This window comes from Cryptomeria japonica, chromosome 9 (assembly GCF_030272615.1).
Source record: "Cryptomeria japonica chromosome 9, Sugi_1.0, whole genome shotgun sequence".
Taxonomy (NCBI): domain Eukaryota; kingdom Viridiplantae; phylum Streptophyta; class Pinopsida; order Cupressales; family Cupressaceae; genus Cryptomeria; species Cryptomeria japonica.
The window spans coordinates 245798163-245815282 of record NC_081413.1 but is presented as its reverse complement, the minus strand read 5'-3'; the positions used below and the strand labels follow the sequence as shown (position 1 = coordinate 245815282).

The 17120-nt window shown below is 36.6% G+C and overlaps 1 protein-coding gene across 3 annotated transcripts in view; it reads left to right on the top strand.

Annotated features, from left to right (window-relative positions):
- Nucleotides 1-15518, top strand: part of LOC131049986 (uncharacterized) — a 63304-nt gene extending 47786 nt beyond the window's left edge. Inside the window, exons 4-6 of one of the 3 annotated variants that reach the window (XM_057984105.2) lie at nt 96-268; nt 14640-14823; nt 14950-15518. In XM_057984105.2, coding sequence (XP_057840088.2) covers nt 96-268; nt 14640-14823; nt 14950-15051 — 459 coding nt within the window. In that variant the 3' untranslated portion in view covers nt 15052-15518. Of the gene's footprint in view, nt 1-95; nt 269-14639; nt 14824-14949 lie in introns of those variants that run through there. The other 2 variants (XM_057984106.2, XM_057984107.2) reach the window with 2 other exon arrangements.
- The last annotated feature ends 1602 nt before the right edge of the window (nt 15519-17120 follow it).

Genomic DNA, 17120 nt, shown 5'->3' with positions numbered 1-17120 from the left:
TCATGAAAATGTGGAGCACAGTTTTATATGTATCTTGGATATATTTATATCATTATTAAGTAATCGTGATATTTAATGTTTTGGTCATGCTACAGGCAATGGAATTTTTTTCGAGCCAAAGCGATTATTTGGACCAGATTTTGAACATGCTTGCGAAGGTATTTTCTGGTGGTGGTGGGGGATATGCAGGAGCTTCCCTTGCATCCGCAGCTTTGGATTGGGTTCTTCAAAATCAGGGATTAAGTTGTGCTAGAGAAATGTACAAGAAGTAAGCATATGTGCCATTCTTTTCATTTTTGGGTTGAGTGTCGATTTTTTAAAGAGTCAAATATTTATGTCCCATCACCATGAAATTTGACAAATGATGGAGCAAGTATTTGTCATTTTGACTGCATTCCTTTTTCTGTTTTCTTTTGCTTTGAAAATGTTTTCACAAGCTTGAATAAAGACTCAAGGAGAAGATATATAATCTATTGTTTATTTTCTAGAATGCCAAGAGTCAAAAGAAAATCTAGTATGAATATTTGCCTAATTTCCAGCTGGTAATATGGAAATTATATGTTAGACATATGCATTTTATAAGGGGAAAAATGTTGGAATTGATTTTGGCTTAGGACATCCTAGGTAGCAGTTGAAATAAATTAGGAAATTAATGTGCATCTCTGTGATCTATAGGCGATTTTATTCAGTAGAAAAATAATATAATAGGGTCCATAGGGATATGTCATTGACCCTAGGCCCTACGTCCTAGACATCTTAGGGATTTTGGGATGGGTGAAATGTCTCCCTGCCGCCTTAATATATAGGGGTCAACAAATTCTATATCCCACATATCTCAAGGACAGTGGGATTGGGACATCCCTGCTGAGTGGAGATGTGTCCTGGGATGATTCCCTATTGGGAGATGTTCAAGGATGCCCTATCGCCCCCAAGATGATTTGGGATTCAAACATCCCGTTGCTGTATTGGGGACAGTTAGAGCATCCTTGTGGGTTGTGAACAGAAGAAACAAAATAAAATAAAATTAGGGCTGTTCTCTTGGTGGGGCACATGCGTTTTACCATCCCTGAGATGGCTCTGGGTATATTTAGGCATCCCTTGGCTGTCTGAGGGATGTTAGGGCATCCCTACGCACTCTGAATGTAAAAAACTAAAGAACAGAAAACATGCTAAAATGCTGTAAGCTCTAAAGTGTTGTTATGAAACTTTTACCCCAAGTGTAAATAAATATTATAAGACTGTAAAATGACCTTTATGACAAAGGGGATTAATTATAATTTAAGTAAATTGAAACCATGTAAAGTTGTTAGAAAGGGTGTGTGGGTTAGTCTCAAACACCTTGGGAAAATCATATATGGCATTTTATTTTAAAATATTGGCATAGATATCTCCTGGGTAATAGAGCAAGTTATGGGCATTGGAGAAAGGGCATCTAGTGTATGTCCAACCAAGGATACAATGTATACCTTGGATGGTTCTTAACCGCGGCAAAGAAAATTATATGTGATACCTTCTTCTGTGGCCATCAGCTCAAGGATCTCTGTTACTGTTCACTAAGGGAGTGCAAAGCTAATTTTCAAAGAGCATTCAGATATGTATTTAACCCCTAAAATTAATAATAATGTTGTTTACAAGATGCTCAATAAATCAACTATTGTTTACTATTATTTTGAAGATTCCAACTTTAATTGATTCCTTTAATAAAAGTGGGGCTACTATGAGCTTCCAAATTCAATTAATAAATCCCAAACCCTTCCCTTTTACATTGCCATTTGGGGAGGAGAGGGGAGGATGATCAATAAGTTTGTCAAACATTCAGCTAGGAAACTGCAAACCACCAAATTTACTTGCTCTTTTACTGGAACTATCAAAATGCTCTTGGAAGCTAGTTAGTATGTGCATTCAACTAGAAAATGAATCATAAAGCATCAAACAAAATGACAACACTTAGAGCTGAAGGTGAAATCCAGGGGATATATAGCAACAGACCTCTCCGATTGCTTTTTTCTTTCTGAATTACATGTAACACTTTATGCAAGTCTTCACCAAGTCAATACCTTGGTTGATGAAAATTCTAAAACTGCAGAAGGGAGCAAGCTATCACTTTATGCAATACCTTTTGTAGAGGATTGGAGCTTTGTATCACGAGAATGAGGTGGCAAGTAAAGAAAAAGCTGTCAAAATAGGTAACACAAACATTGGTTTCACAACCACTCCTGTGGATTAGGTGGGGATTTAACACTCTTTTATGTAATCCTAGGCGTAGACGATAAATTTTCATAATAATAGTTTATGTTATTAATACCTGGATACATTATAAGCTAAACAACCATCTTGAAGATGCAGTAAACAATCATTTCCTGTTGAAAAATGTGTATGTTTTATCACATTTTTAAGTGAATGAGAATTGGGTTTCACTTTTCCATTTCCATTTCATTTTTGCTGTCCATTTCCTACCCTGACATATGGTAACTATATTACTTATGTTGCAATATGGAAAGCTTTTACTATTTTGTACTCCTTAAAAAAATTGTATCCTTTTAGCAGTTTCCCTAGAGTGGATACAAAATGGAGGTACCTAGATTCTTGGGAATAGAATGAAAACTTTCTATCAAGGGGGAGAAAAGATTCAAAATATTCATGGAAGGGGGAAAATGTTGGATAAATGAGCCTTTTGTTCAGGGGTAGAATGGTTGAATTATCACTGTAGAAATAGAAGTTGGTCTTTGAAGTAAAAATTGGAGAAAAATATTCATTGGACTGTAATCATTTTTCTTGATGTTGTCTGATGATTTGAAATTGGTATAGCTGTTCATACTGGGCTAATTTTTCAAAATATATTTTCAGTAAAGAGAAAATGCCATCTAGAAGACTTGAAAGGTGTTTGTGTTGGTGCAAGTCCACTTGCATCAAAGGAAAATACCCTATGTATTGCAGCAAGTTCACCTTTAGCAAAAGGAAAGTCATTTTTAAATATTGTTGTAACTGAGATGGTAGCATGCTACAAGTTAGTTGATTTTAATCTTCTGCTTGGGGTCATTCGGTTCAAGTGATTTATTGGTTTCAACAACATTTGAATGTTGGAAATCTGGTCAGTGAGTGTATGGTTTGAACTTGGATCTATAAGTGACATTGTGGTGATTTGGAACAACACTAAATAGGTAGGCGATTGTTAATGAGAATGTTTTGTCTCTTACTTTTGACTTTGTTTGGCTGTAGCATGAGCTCACATAAAGACTCTTTAGGGCAATGGACAATTTTGGGGTACTGATGGACTCTTGGACTCTTGGAGGTTGTGATTGTTGGCATTTCTATGGTTGGTAGTTCTTCCAACCTTGTTGGCAACTGTTGTGTTGGACAAGAGGATTGATTGAATGTCTTTGGAAATGAAAGGGAGATTGGACAATTGCAAATGGAAAACCAACTCTATTCCCATGAAACTGTGCACTTCCCCATTTGTTGCATGACCAAAGAAGGGATAAAAGGAAGATTTGGAATCATTTTAGGGGTTTGATTGCTCAATGCAAGCTCTCAGCACTATTTGCATATTGGGAGAAGGTATATTAGAGTTTCTTGGTTGTAGGAACCCTTGGAGGCAAGGGGGTGTGATATTGAAAGTATAACACTCTTGAAAGACTATTTAATGGCAACTTACTTATGCAATGATACCAAATAATCTGTAGTTTTTCACCCCATTTGAGTTTTCTTTGAAGGAAAATTTATTTTGTGCCATCTTTTTGTTTGTTTGTTTGTTTGTTGTGTTTATGCTTCTTTCGTGTTGTTTTCACATTTTATGTTGCTGCAAGTGAATCAAACATTTGTGGGGTAGTTGTTGAGAGCAGGTAAGAGAAGTTAACCTAGAGATCCATAGTTAATGAAACATTTAGATTATATATTCAGTGATTTATGGTTCACCTAACCAACTTAGATAGGCAACATGGTGAGCATGAATAGGTGTCATGTTTAGAATGCTAGGTATTGTGTGTTAATCTGTTTGTTGACAAACAATATCTCTTATAGAAGATAATTATATCATAGCTGGTGATCTATAATAAGATTAATATTGTAATTTCAAGAGATAACTTTTGTTAAGATGACAAAGAATAATTTTGTTTGGAATGGATGATGCTACTAAATTGTTCATATCAATGATTTGGGAATTCTTACTTTGGTGGCCATGGATTGCATAGTTTGAAATATGTTAAAAGTAGGGTGTACCTATACCATAGATGGGTTTTGATCCATGTACATCTAAGGTCCATAGCCTTGCCTACCTTTTGTCTATTGCCAATTAAAAGAACACCACTTTTTTTTTATGGAAAAATGATGAATGAATAAGAAACTAAGTTACTAGGTCCTTTATTTTTTGCCCTTGTCATCATATCACATGGGATATGAGTGAGATGGGATGGGGCCCAAGTTTGTCCAATGTGTTGGTGATTTTTCTTGCTCCCCTTAACCCTAAGGGCTTTACTATACTTTGTGTCAAGGAAAGGACCTTCAACATTGGTCTGAGCTATCAACAGATCAAGAACAAGAGAATACAACATAGACAAGGCCTTCCCAAGCCTTCTTCACTTCGAGCTTTACCTAACTCAGGAGGGTATTCCCATTCAAGATAAAAAACATTTTATTATGTCCAATGCTTCATGGCTTTAACACTATGGTAGATATTTCTCAGTTTTGTAGGGGATTGATTCTGTGTATAATCTACATATATCCCTAAATCCTTTACCATTAAATTTGACTGAGAAATTGACTCGTGGTGCTCACGGATGCAAGGGAACACCAAGCATGCATCTAAAACATAACCCCCTTGCTTATTGAGGGGTAAAAGGAGGGAGAGGAAATTTTCCGATTAATTGAATAGCTCTGAAACGTCTCTGGGATAAATTACAGTCCAGTGCCCATCTTGGGGACAAAGTCATATCCAAAAATAAAAACACGCCCACATCTGTAAAGAAATTCAAATTAGGGAATCTATATTATGCTAATGCTTGACATTAACATGATTCCATTAATTTATAACACTCCCATTCTTGTTAATCCTGTAAACCTTCCATAAATTCACTGCAACTTGCATACAAAATTTAATTCCTTCCTTGAAGGTTACCCATAAGGAAAATTACATGATGGTAGAACAATACATCCTTAATATATTAGCCTACATGAATTCAGAAAAATACGCAGGAGACAAATGTAATAACTGGAAATATTATTTCATTACTAATTGATGTTAACAATATATGAGTAATGTCTCTTTTCTCTGCGATGCTACTCTAGAACCCTAAATTAATAGAGGATTACAATTACCCATCCCAAAGATGCAAAAATCTCAGAACCCTTAATTACAGCTCTGGTATTCCTTTTATAGAAAATAAGGAATGCACAAGCTACGAGCTGTTTACATTTGGCTATCCTCCCTTTTTGACACGTCATTCAACCATACATGGAAAAAATAATTTTCTACCGGTACAAACAAGACAAAAAGGATCATGTGCGTTCAAAATCATTCTAGTTTAGAGTACTCGCTGTTGTGAATAAACCGTTTTGAGCCGTGCCACCATCGCATTGCAGATTTTCTTAGTGGAGGCATGATTCACACCGTTCCAACTCGAAGAGGAACTCCACACCCTTGAAGAGGACTTCCACAGCAAAAGAAGCGGGGCATCCCCAAAACTAAAGGAGCCCACACTTCTAGACTGGAAGCCATTCAAGTGGAAAGAGGAGCTCAAAGAGCTGTATTCTAATTAGAGGGGGGTTTGCAGCTTCCATAATATCTCAGAGTCAACAAAATGCTACATCTGAACCATCCACCTCGCGCTCTTATCATTTATGTCCCCTCTCTTGCTGCCTCATTGTCATTTGGTGGTGAAGGGGAAGAATTGGATAACCCTTGAAAGGTTCCTTGCAACTGAAAAGGCCTTTCAAGACCCCCTTGGTTATCCACTAAAATTTCAAAACCCCCTTGGTTATAAAACGACTCAATGGAATGTTCTCCACCCTGTATCACAGAATTTGTATGTAATGAACGCATAGTCTTGTTCAATGGATGATTTTCTCATCTCTAAAATCATTCTCAAACAACCCTGCAAAATAATCTCCATAACCTCCATTGGTTGAAATGCAGACTATTGAATTTATAAGAACACTCAGGAGTTCTAAAAATAGTTTATCCTTAGTTATTCGCACATGCAAACTATCTTTTCGGCTTTATGCTTTAAAACTCCCCTCATACTTCCCAACCCCAAATCATTAAATTTTTACCACCCGTACTCATGCAATCTGATTCGCCGCCGCTTTGAAATCCCTATGCCTAAGGCTAACACAGACTTTTCAGTCACTAATCTCAATTTTATTCTGAATAGGCGCTTTTGCCGTGATTTTATTGTCCTTACATCACAAAGGCTTGAGGCTCGAAGCTTCCTATCTTTTGATTCGCTCGTGCCAACCTTCCTTTTTGATTATCGGGTTTGCATTTGATTGGACACTAGCTTTTATGTTTGTCTTCTCTTATGACAGCTATTCAACTTGCGAGAGATTGTCCCTCTACTCAGGATTCGTTGAAGCCCTTTAATCTACCTTGTTGAGTGCCAAGCTAACAACTCAGACATCCAGGTTGCCTCTGCACATCGCGCTTCTTCTTCTTACTCGGGGCTCGTTGAAGTTGGAAAAACGCCCTCGCCGAGTCTTGAGTGGTCCCACCTCAAAGCTTCAACAAATTACCCCTCTCGGAACTCGCGCGGATTAAAAGAGAAGGTCGTCAAGGACCGAGCTCTCGGTCCACGTGGGACAACTCGGGTTTGACTAAATTGAGGAGAGGCCTTGACCGAGCATCGAGTTTCTTCTCAAGGTGTCGCCAGGTCATCATATTTCAAAACTTATTCATCCTTTTGAACAGATCGTGACCCTCGGGCATATTACCGGTTGGACCGTGTAGGCAAGGGGTTCGGGGCAGGTTTCCGAATGCTGCTAGCCTCCTCAAATTATAACTTATCCTACCAATGATTGGGATAACAAGTCAACAAACAAAAGGAACATACCCGCCAATTTTGGTTCAATGAAATCCAATTTGGGTCTAACACAATGCACGACTATTGTCTCAAGTACCCTATGGGTACATTTGACTATGAAAATGTTTGGGACGTACCCATAGGTTACCTAAGTTGACAGGGTTGTGCCTTGGTCAAGCTTGGTCCTTACCCAAAGAAGACTGATTAAATGGAACTTGGAGGATGGGATAGACATGTAAGTGCATGGAGTATTTCAATACACCTTTGGTCATCATTGAGTTCAACCATATGTACATGTACCCATGTACCCATAAGGTACTTGGGATGGCAGGGCCATGCCTTGGTTGGACTTGGGTTGTATGCAAAGGAGATTGATTAATAGAATCTGGAGGATGGGATAACTAAGCAAGTGCATGAGTATTTCAATATACTTTGGTTGTCACTGAAGTCAACTAGATATACCCACAAGGTACCTAGGATGGCAAGGCTATGCCTTGGTCATACCAAAAGGTAATTGATTATTTTAATTTGGAGTTATGGATAGCTACACATGTGCATGAGTATTTCAATACATCTTTGGTTGCCATTGAATTCAAGTCACCTTATTCTGCTACTTGTTCCTCATCTAGAAGATTATTCATTTGTTGCCCAATGTGGTATAGTGAGTTGGGGGCAAATTTGATGGAGAACCAATGCTTGACCTCATTCTTGCAATCGAATCACATTGTATCAGTTTGTGGGTGATGCTTCTCTAAATAATTGAAGCACAAAAGATTTGTTTGGTGTCGAGTTGTTTCAAAAATGTAGTGCTTGTGGTTGTTGCTGTCCTACAAATATGTAGGTTGTCTTTAGGTTTCTAGTTGTGTCTGGTTTCATGACAGTAGGTGGATTGGGCGAAGATGTAAAAATATAGGGATGCACTTTCATTGTATGAGTGGACTTAATATTCGGGAGGTCTAATAGCCCTTTTAGATGTGTAGGATTAAGCTTCTAGCAGCTTTTCTGCTTATGATGTGTGAATTTCAGATATGTGAAAACATAAAATGAAATAAATATATGATTTTTCCTCAAAATTAGTGATATTGACTTTTTAAATATCTTTTTAGTTTTCTTGTTTGGCACTCTTTGTCCTCATATCCACGTATGGTCATTTTTTTTTTTCAATTATCTTTATGCTGTACTCTTTTGTTGTTGAAAATTATGGCTATCTATCTATTTGTCTATCTATCTTTTTGTCTTATCTATCTCTATTTGTTTATTTGTCTTATGACTCTTATCTACCTACATACCTACCTATGTACCTATCTATCTATCTATCTATCTATCTATCTATCTTTAAGTTGCCGGTTTGGGTTTGGGTTCAGGTTCGGGTTTAGGGATCTTGTTTGCTGGTTCGGCTAAATTTTTTTTGGGGGTTTGAGTTCATTTGGGTTTGTTAGTACAAAAAACATGTAAAAATCACACACACGCGCGCACACACATATACAAGAAAGAAAAATTTGAAAAAGTTTTTGTAATTAAATTCTCCTTATATATAAAAAAAACAGAATATATATATATTAAAACATTAATATAAATACTAAATATATACAATTTAATATACTTATTATTAAAGAATCTAAATTAAATATTTTAAAATATTAAACTTTAGCATACTAAAATTAAAACAATAGTTTGCACAAATATTAAACTCCCCTACAGTTGGTACTTTTTTGTACAAATATTAAACTTTGCTACAAGCGATACCTTATGTTTGCATTTTTCTATTGATTTCTCTTCCCTTCCAGTTCTATCTCCCACCTTTTCGGCGAATACCTTATTGTTGTAGAGGTTTTGCTGGATCTGCAGGCGAATCGGACTTGTACCTGGATTTGGTGCAAACCAGACTCGGAACAGACCCGGCAACAGGTGAATCCAGTAACATAGGTCTATCTATCTATCTTTGTCTGTCTGTCTTTTTGTCTATTTATCTGTATATCTATCACAGCCATACCATACCTAAGAAAAACAATTGTTGAATTGGTGAAACTATAGCTAAATTGGTAACTCAGTAAAGAAACCCAAAAAACTTAAACTAACCCGAAAATTTCCTGTCTTAGGTGCTTCCTTCCATCTATCTATTGCAGCCATACCATACCTGGGAAAAAAATTCATTGTATTGGCGTACTTGTACCCAAACTGGCAAATTGGAAAAAAATCCCATAAAAACTAAAACTAACCCTAAAATTTTCTTTACCTAGATGCTTCCTTCACCTAGCCCACAGTCAACTGCCATAAAAAGATTGCTCCCTTAGGGCACCTTGCATTGACATTAATTAGGGGTTTGTTTTTACCATCTTTCCATCCATTAGAAAGTATGTACACTTGGGTGTTTTCCATCCGTTAGAAAGTATGGACACTTGGGTGTTGTTCTAAATTCATGGCTAGAGCATTTCTTCTTGGATGGTTTGGTTGCACAACTTTTCTTTGTATCGATCAACAATAGGGGGCACAAGGCTTCTATACAGCACATGCATAGGGCAGCTTGAAGGAATGGCACTAGTGCTGCTTGTGGTTCTAATGAACTAGTTGATGATGATTTCGTTCTTGATGAAGATCAATATGATGATTTATAATATATATAGAGTTTCAATGTGTAGTTGCACATTTGACCAATGAATGTTGCCTGTATTTTGAACATAAATAAACTGTTTTGATTTGCCTTCATTTTTGATTTTTCTTCAACTTTTATTGATTTCTCAATTATCATCTGTTTTCTGTATTAATTTTTGCACATTTTGTGCAAATTATGGATATTTCAAAATATTTGACCACCAATTGTGGAGTGGTTTTCACGCACGCACTCAGTGGCCAATTTGGTGAGTTTCTGTGAAAGAGGCTCTTAGAGGTTTTCACAGCATTTTTATTCCTATTTTTGCATGCTCCTCCTCAGTCTCCTGTTGCTTCCCCTGCCTCCATGTCCACTTTGGAACTAGCGTCTTCCTATCTACTTGGCAATGCTTCAACTTCTTCCTTGTCTGGTTTTCAGTAATCATTAATTCTGGTTTTGGGTTTTGCTTGTCCTTTCGGCTCTGCTTATGCTGAAAGTGTTCACTCTATCTCTCAAGAACTTGGCTTTCTAGCCACTACGTTTTCTCTGTAATTTTCTGTTTACTCCTGTTTAATATATTTAACTACTTGGTCTGGTCAAGCACAAATGTTTAGGACTATGATTTTCTTTTTGGCCATATCCATCAGTTCCTCAGCTTTATGTGTACCACTGCAGAGCGATGGCTCAAAGATACTTTACTCCTAGATCGTAAATCTTAGGTGTGTATGAGTTTAGTATGAGTTTGCAGTAGAGTTAAACACGTTTGGTTGTGGTAGCTATGTAAATATAAGTGGATGCATAATTGGAGGTTCTCATGTTTGCAGCAATGATATGAGCAAGGTTTAATTAAGGGAGGGAAGAATTTAATCTTCATGTATGGGGAGAAGATGGATGGATGGACATGTTGGATAGGGGGGAAATGTTAGAATTAGTTTGTTGGATGTCCTACAGATTCTCAGGTGGCTTTAGAAATAGTTATACCAAATTAATACTTGTATTTTGCAGATGCAGACACGCCCTGTAACCTTTTGTCTTACATGTCATTTGCCTTGTACTTAATTCATATCTCATTTATTCATCTTTATAGACACCATTTCTGCGTCAAGCCTGAAAAATGGCATATGATAATCCATTACATAATAGTTTTCAAGTGAAATATGTTTGCATTTGCCCTGTATTCGCATCCACATTGTGACTTCTTGCATAAACCCACAAATTAGCAAATCTGATATTCCCTATCACAATGGTGAGACTGCACCCACATGTAGTGCACTACGTGATATCTGCAGTTGTACTAAATATGCGATTAATCATGAGTAACTGGACCACTCTAGAATAGTCCTTTTTGCAGAGAATATCATGCGTAAAAATGACAGGATTCCTTTTTGGCTAAGTTACCAGTTCGGGTTCGGGCTCGGGTTTGGGCACACAAATCCGGTTCGTGGGTTCGGGCAATTTTTTTTTTGTCCTTTGGGTTCGTGGGTCGGGTTGGTCCGTATATATATATTTGATACATTTGATAGTATGATACTTCATTATTGATCAATGCCAGCTGCCAATTGCTGGTTCAGAACTGAATTGGAAGATGGAACAATGCAAAATGGCAGAAGAAAAACATTTAATAGTATGCTACTTCATCATTGATCAATGCGTGAGGAAAACCCAACGATAGAAGGGGTGCTTTTAGGGACATTTTAGAGTTTTTGGATGCAAAAAAGGGTTAGAAATGTCTGTTTTTGTTATGTTTTGGTGGTAAGTGCTTTTGGATATGCCCGGGTTCGTACTTGGTGAACCCAAACCCCTGGGTATGTACCCAGGGCGAACCCAGACGAACCCCTGGGTGAACCCGAACCCAAGCGAACCCAGTTCGGGTGCATGGATCAAAACAGGTGAACCCGGTAACTCAGCTTTTTGGGTTTTGGATGGGAACCCATATCTTGTACCATCACAGGGCCACACAGCTTGACTTTTCTCTTTTGTGCTTATCTTGCCATGACCTTTGCCTTCAGCTTACAAGTTTATATATCTTTCAAGGATTGTAGCTTTCCTTGCATTTGGACTACATGAATTTTTACAATCAAATTCACATTGGTGTGTCTTGATGTTCTTCCAAGTTCACATGCCAAGAAGCTCTTCTATATTCATCAGTAATAATTATTAATGTGAAATAGAGATGTACATATGAGTTTATTTATTTTTAAATTTTAATATGTTTCCCAATTTCTTTCACGTGAGTTTGTTTGTACATGATGTCTGTTGATAAATGAAGTTATGTTATTCAAACGAGCCTTAGATGTTCATTACTCATTTAATCTGCAAGTTTTGACCTTATTTCTTCGAAGGGCAAGGTTGCCCTCAAGATATCAAAGCACTGATTTTATGCATAATAAATATGCAAGGAGTATACTAGATCTGCACTTTATCAGAACAGGCTTTTGAATCCTGATTAGAGGTATCAGAGCAAGCTTCATTATACTTGTGTTTTTTAGTATGTAGGGCAGAGTTGAATTTAATGAAGAAACTCAGAGGTACTAAATACTTGCAGTAACATAGGAATGGGAAACACTCACAAATCTCTTCTTGAGAAGCATTGATTTTTCAGTCCATTACAGTTGCATATGCAATATTTTAAATAAACTGTGTAGAGTTGCTTTCATCAATGTTTTGGATCACATCCTTATGCTTGATCAGAGTGTGATCCAAAATGTTGATGTAAAACTCCTGACACAGTTTATGCAAAAAGCTTGCATATACAAATTTCTTTTTTGTTCCTCTCAGTTTTTATGTTCTTGTCTGAAAGTTTGTTTTGGCACCCACCATATGGTTCTTTCAAATTGGCCTAAGGTTTGTTACCTATAGACCTGGGGTTTTCATGTTCTCTCCACACCATATAGTTTTTTCAAATTGGTTTGCAGTTTGTCAGTTACAAAGATACAAGCATTCATTTCTCGATAATGTACAAGTCTCAGTTGTGCTGCAGAAATAGTCCCTACCACTGAACTTACAGCATCAATGTCAAACAAATAGTCTGCATATACTCTGCAATTTTACATTTTCTTGGCTTATGGAGTTCTCTCACTGAAACTTGATCAAGTGTAAGGGAAGCCTCTCTTAACGAAAGGGCATGCCAATCATGCAATTAGCTCTGTAATATTATGCTTCACAGCTTTTCATTTACCATATCTTTTGTATCCCTGTTCCAATGTACCCAGCATATGAATTCTTGCAGAATATCATTTCTGTATTTAGCCTGAAGTGATGGCATTCAACAACACTCTTGATAATTTTTCTGTAAATTTAATGTCTACTTTTGCATTGCATCCACATCCAATTAGTCTTGGTCCCATGAATCTCGAAACCTATAAATCTGAAATTCCTTAGTGCAGCGAATGATTTACCATAGAAGTATAATAGAAGATGATAACCATTCTTGTCACCTTGACAAATGGATATCAACTCCAGTGCTAGAAATGAAATTAATCATTAAAAATTGAACTATTCTAACTTCGTTTACATCTGTTGGATTCTTGGAGTGAGCTTATACTTCTTCTCACCCAGACAATCATACACCAGCTTTAGCTCTGTATGAGGGAGTGGAATGGAGAAAATCTAATTCGCATAGCTTGATTTTTTTCTCTTCTGCTTCCCTGGCAATGATTTCAGCCTTCCGCTGACAGTGTTTCATGTTCCACAGGAGCACAACTATGCAACAAATCTTTCCTCTGAGATGGACTACATGAATCTTTACATCCATACTAGTGGCCATTTTACATTCTATGAATGAGCATTTGGGTGTCCCAATGCCCATCCGAGACAACACTCCAATCTTATTTCTAGGCTGTTCAGTATTGTAACATTTATGTATAATACTAAAGATATAATTGTGATTTTATCCACTTCTTGTGCTAAATGTCTGGTTTCCTAATAGACCTGATTATATTTCTCCTAGTTTTCTCAGGTAGATCAACATCATAAACAAATATATGGTTCATTACCTTGGATCTTTCATGTTCAAGGCTGTACATTTTTTTTGAGATCCATCTTAAATCCTGATCATATGCTTTGTTGGTGATTGTTGGTGCATGTGTGCACTTTTGCACTTAGTATTCATTTCATGCATCTACTACACCATAGGTTAAGCTTCTGTAGTGTTACATTTAGGTGGAGCATTATTAAATGTTTTGTTGCATTATTCAATAAGGGTGGTTGAGTATGCGTTTCTCTATGTTGGTTAGTGGGTTTTCATCGTCATCCACATAGTAAGTTTTCTTTTTACTTCAGTTGCATTGCCTATAAATGCAACCCCTCATGCACTGGTTTGTCTACTGTGGTGATCTCTGATGCATATTGGATGCCTGTACATCCAGACACATTGTGTTTGCATTACCCCTCTTGCACATTGTTGCACTACTGTACTTTACATCTTCATTGAAGTGGAATAGCCATTGTGTTTCAACTTCAATTTTCTATTGTCATGCAATCCGGTTATGTGATTAGTTATTTAAATAAGATCTTGGGTGTTTACATAGACATCTATGCAAATCTTACATGGTATCAGAGCTCTTACATGGTATGAGAGTTATTCTTGTGCCATATCTTACAGTGACATTCCTGATGTTTGCATGCATTTACCTAAGATGCTTTTGGGTCGCACTGAATTATTTTCTAAAGTGTCACACTCAAGTAATAGAAGCTCCCAATCATTTACATTATTGGCAATGACAATCGTAATTACTGTAGAACCTAAAACACATTTTACCCGCTTTTCATTATAGTTAAACCTAATTTGGAGCTGGATTGTTGTTTTTTTGACACTTAAGATGGAAATTACTATTTAAGTAATCAATACTGGCAAAAGTTGAAACGCTTTTGTTTTTAATACACATTGTTTTTGGTTTAGAGTTAAATTAAATTTTCTCTTGTTATGTTTCAAATCTGGTTGCTCTTGGAAATCGATTTTAAACGAGTCTTTTCTTGTGACTTGCATCTTTTTTTGCATGAATATGGCTTGAAATGTCTTTGACTCTTCCCTGTAGCCTCTTGGCATTGCCAGGTCCCAGCATCAAGTTTTTCAAACATTGTATTGCACTTGAGTCGCAACTTGCAGCAGTTGGTTGTGAAGAAGCTCGTCAAAATATTTGTAAACTGTATGATTCTGCTTTGAAGATCTATGATCAGAACATAGAATTATGGTTGGATTATTGCTCTGAAGAGCTGAAGGTCAGATTTCCTTTTAATTAAATTGAAAATAAAGGAGGAAAAAGATTTGAGAGAGAAAATATAAATACCCTAATTTAATTACTAGTTCATAAATCTTTTTAAATTATGTTTGATTTGTTTATGTAGGCCGGACAATCTAATCCAGGCAGTTCAGTTTATTGGCGTGCAAGAAAGACGATCAAGGACACTGCAGCATTTATTGAGGCTTATCAGTCATTGAAGAGTTGAGTTATCTGTAAGGCTTTTGCATCTTGCATTACCAAAGTTCCACAACTTTTTCTTGAATCTCCATTTTAAATGATGCCGAGGAGATTGTTGGTGCATAACATTTCAGTTGCTGGCAATTGCCAGCATAAATTCATTACCTGTGTCGAATATCAATACTCCATTTGCTATTTTTATGGTAGTCTGGAGTTTCAGAATTTTTGGACATGAAATGTCAAGTAAAGAAGCTTTTCAATATTTTTGGGCACAGGCAAGTGCGTGTTATACCAAGTCGTGTCCAGAGGGTTCATATTATGTCCTTGATATGGTTTTACTATTCAGATTTCTTCTTCCTTAGGTCAGTAACTGGGAAATGTGCTGCAGATGGAGACAGCCACAAATGGCATCGACACATGCAATTCGGTTCAATGTATAGGAAAGCTTGTTTTGTATGTTCTAATTTTCTTTTTAATCTTGTTTCAGTTGAATCATGTATCATATGTAATTGATGACAGGACCTGTCTTTTGCACTCAAAAAAATGAAAAGCATACAAAGGTGATTCAAGAAAGATTCATTTTACAATCATGAAATGAAAATCATACTAGGGTGATTCAAGAAAGATACAATGATAGGAGTCCATCAAATTTAAAATATGTATATTACTTTAGAGGAAGCACAAGGATCAATTTATTTAATAATTAAGAAATGGCTTTAGATAAATTTAAATATGGTCCGAGGAGTTGCAGATGAACATATTTGCCTAGATTTCATTCTAAATTTACAAATATGTGGGGTTTAGTCAAGGACAGTTTTGTAGATTAGCAAATGACGTGGAATTATTTTTTTCCTATACAATGCAATAATGTGTAGGGGAAGGGCACCAGTAGCCAGTATAGCCAACTCCGCACACCCTAAGCTCTTAAACGGTACCTCAGATTTTGATGTTTTTTTTGTTGTCTTCATCAGTAACATAAGAGCTTAAAGCTTTTGTTTCGGCGTTCAGGTAGTTACAAAGAATGTGGAATGATTTGTTATTTACACAAAGGTCAAAAAGTGATCATTTAGAGACTTACAGATGTCTCAAAAATTGTGCACTACAACCACCTCAAAGATTTGCACAAGTATTCCTATACATATTCCTCTAAGAACTGATACATTTTCCTCTTATAATTGTTTTTACAGTTCATAAGTATGCGCTATGGGTACCTATAAAGTTGTACAACTCTGCCAATTAAATATTAAAATTTTAACTAATGGGTACAAGTGGGCGGTTATTGGTGCATGTGAAATATCTTATTGGGATTTTAATTACCATTTTTTTGGTTTTCCTATAGTTTGCAATTAGGGAGTTGGGTGAGCAAGGAGTAAACGGTTATTGGAACAAGGTTTAATAATTGGGCCCTTTCCCTTATCCTAGTTGCTTTGGAATTTAAATTCAAACCTAAATTAAAAATGAAATATTTTTTTTTCTAGAGCATAGGGAAAGTGGGATGCAGCTATTCTAGCTCCAAAAATGTCAAATGGTACATCGTGTTATCGACAACTTGGAAAATCATAGCTGCTGTTTGCAAAATCAACGGTGTATAACATGCGACTAACTTGCGTGTTATGCACACCATATTGCGGTTTTGGAGCCATAATAGCTGCGTTCGGGAAAGTGTACCAATAGCTGTCATAGCTAACTTTGTGCGCCCTAAGCTCTAAAAGGCACATTGAATTTTGATGATTTTTTTTGGTTGCCTTCATATGCGGCTTAAGTGCTTATAGCTATTGTTTTGGCTTTTAGGTAGTTACAACAAACACTATGGGATTCATTATGAATGCAAGGATCAAAAGGTGGTCATTTTGAGTTGACCTCCCATACATATTCCCTATTGCCTTGTTGATCGCTTTGACCACCCCAAAATTTGCACAATTAATCCAATACTTACGCACAAATGTTCCGATAATTGTGCGCCAGTAGTACCAATAAGGTTGCATAGTCTAATTACTAACTTTTTTTTCCAGCTATTGGGTATACCTATGGGTGGCTATTGGCCCACTAGATGATTTTTTAGTGGGCTTTTAATTAGTGAAATTCAATGATCGGTAA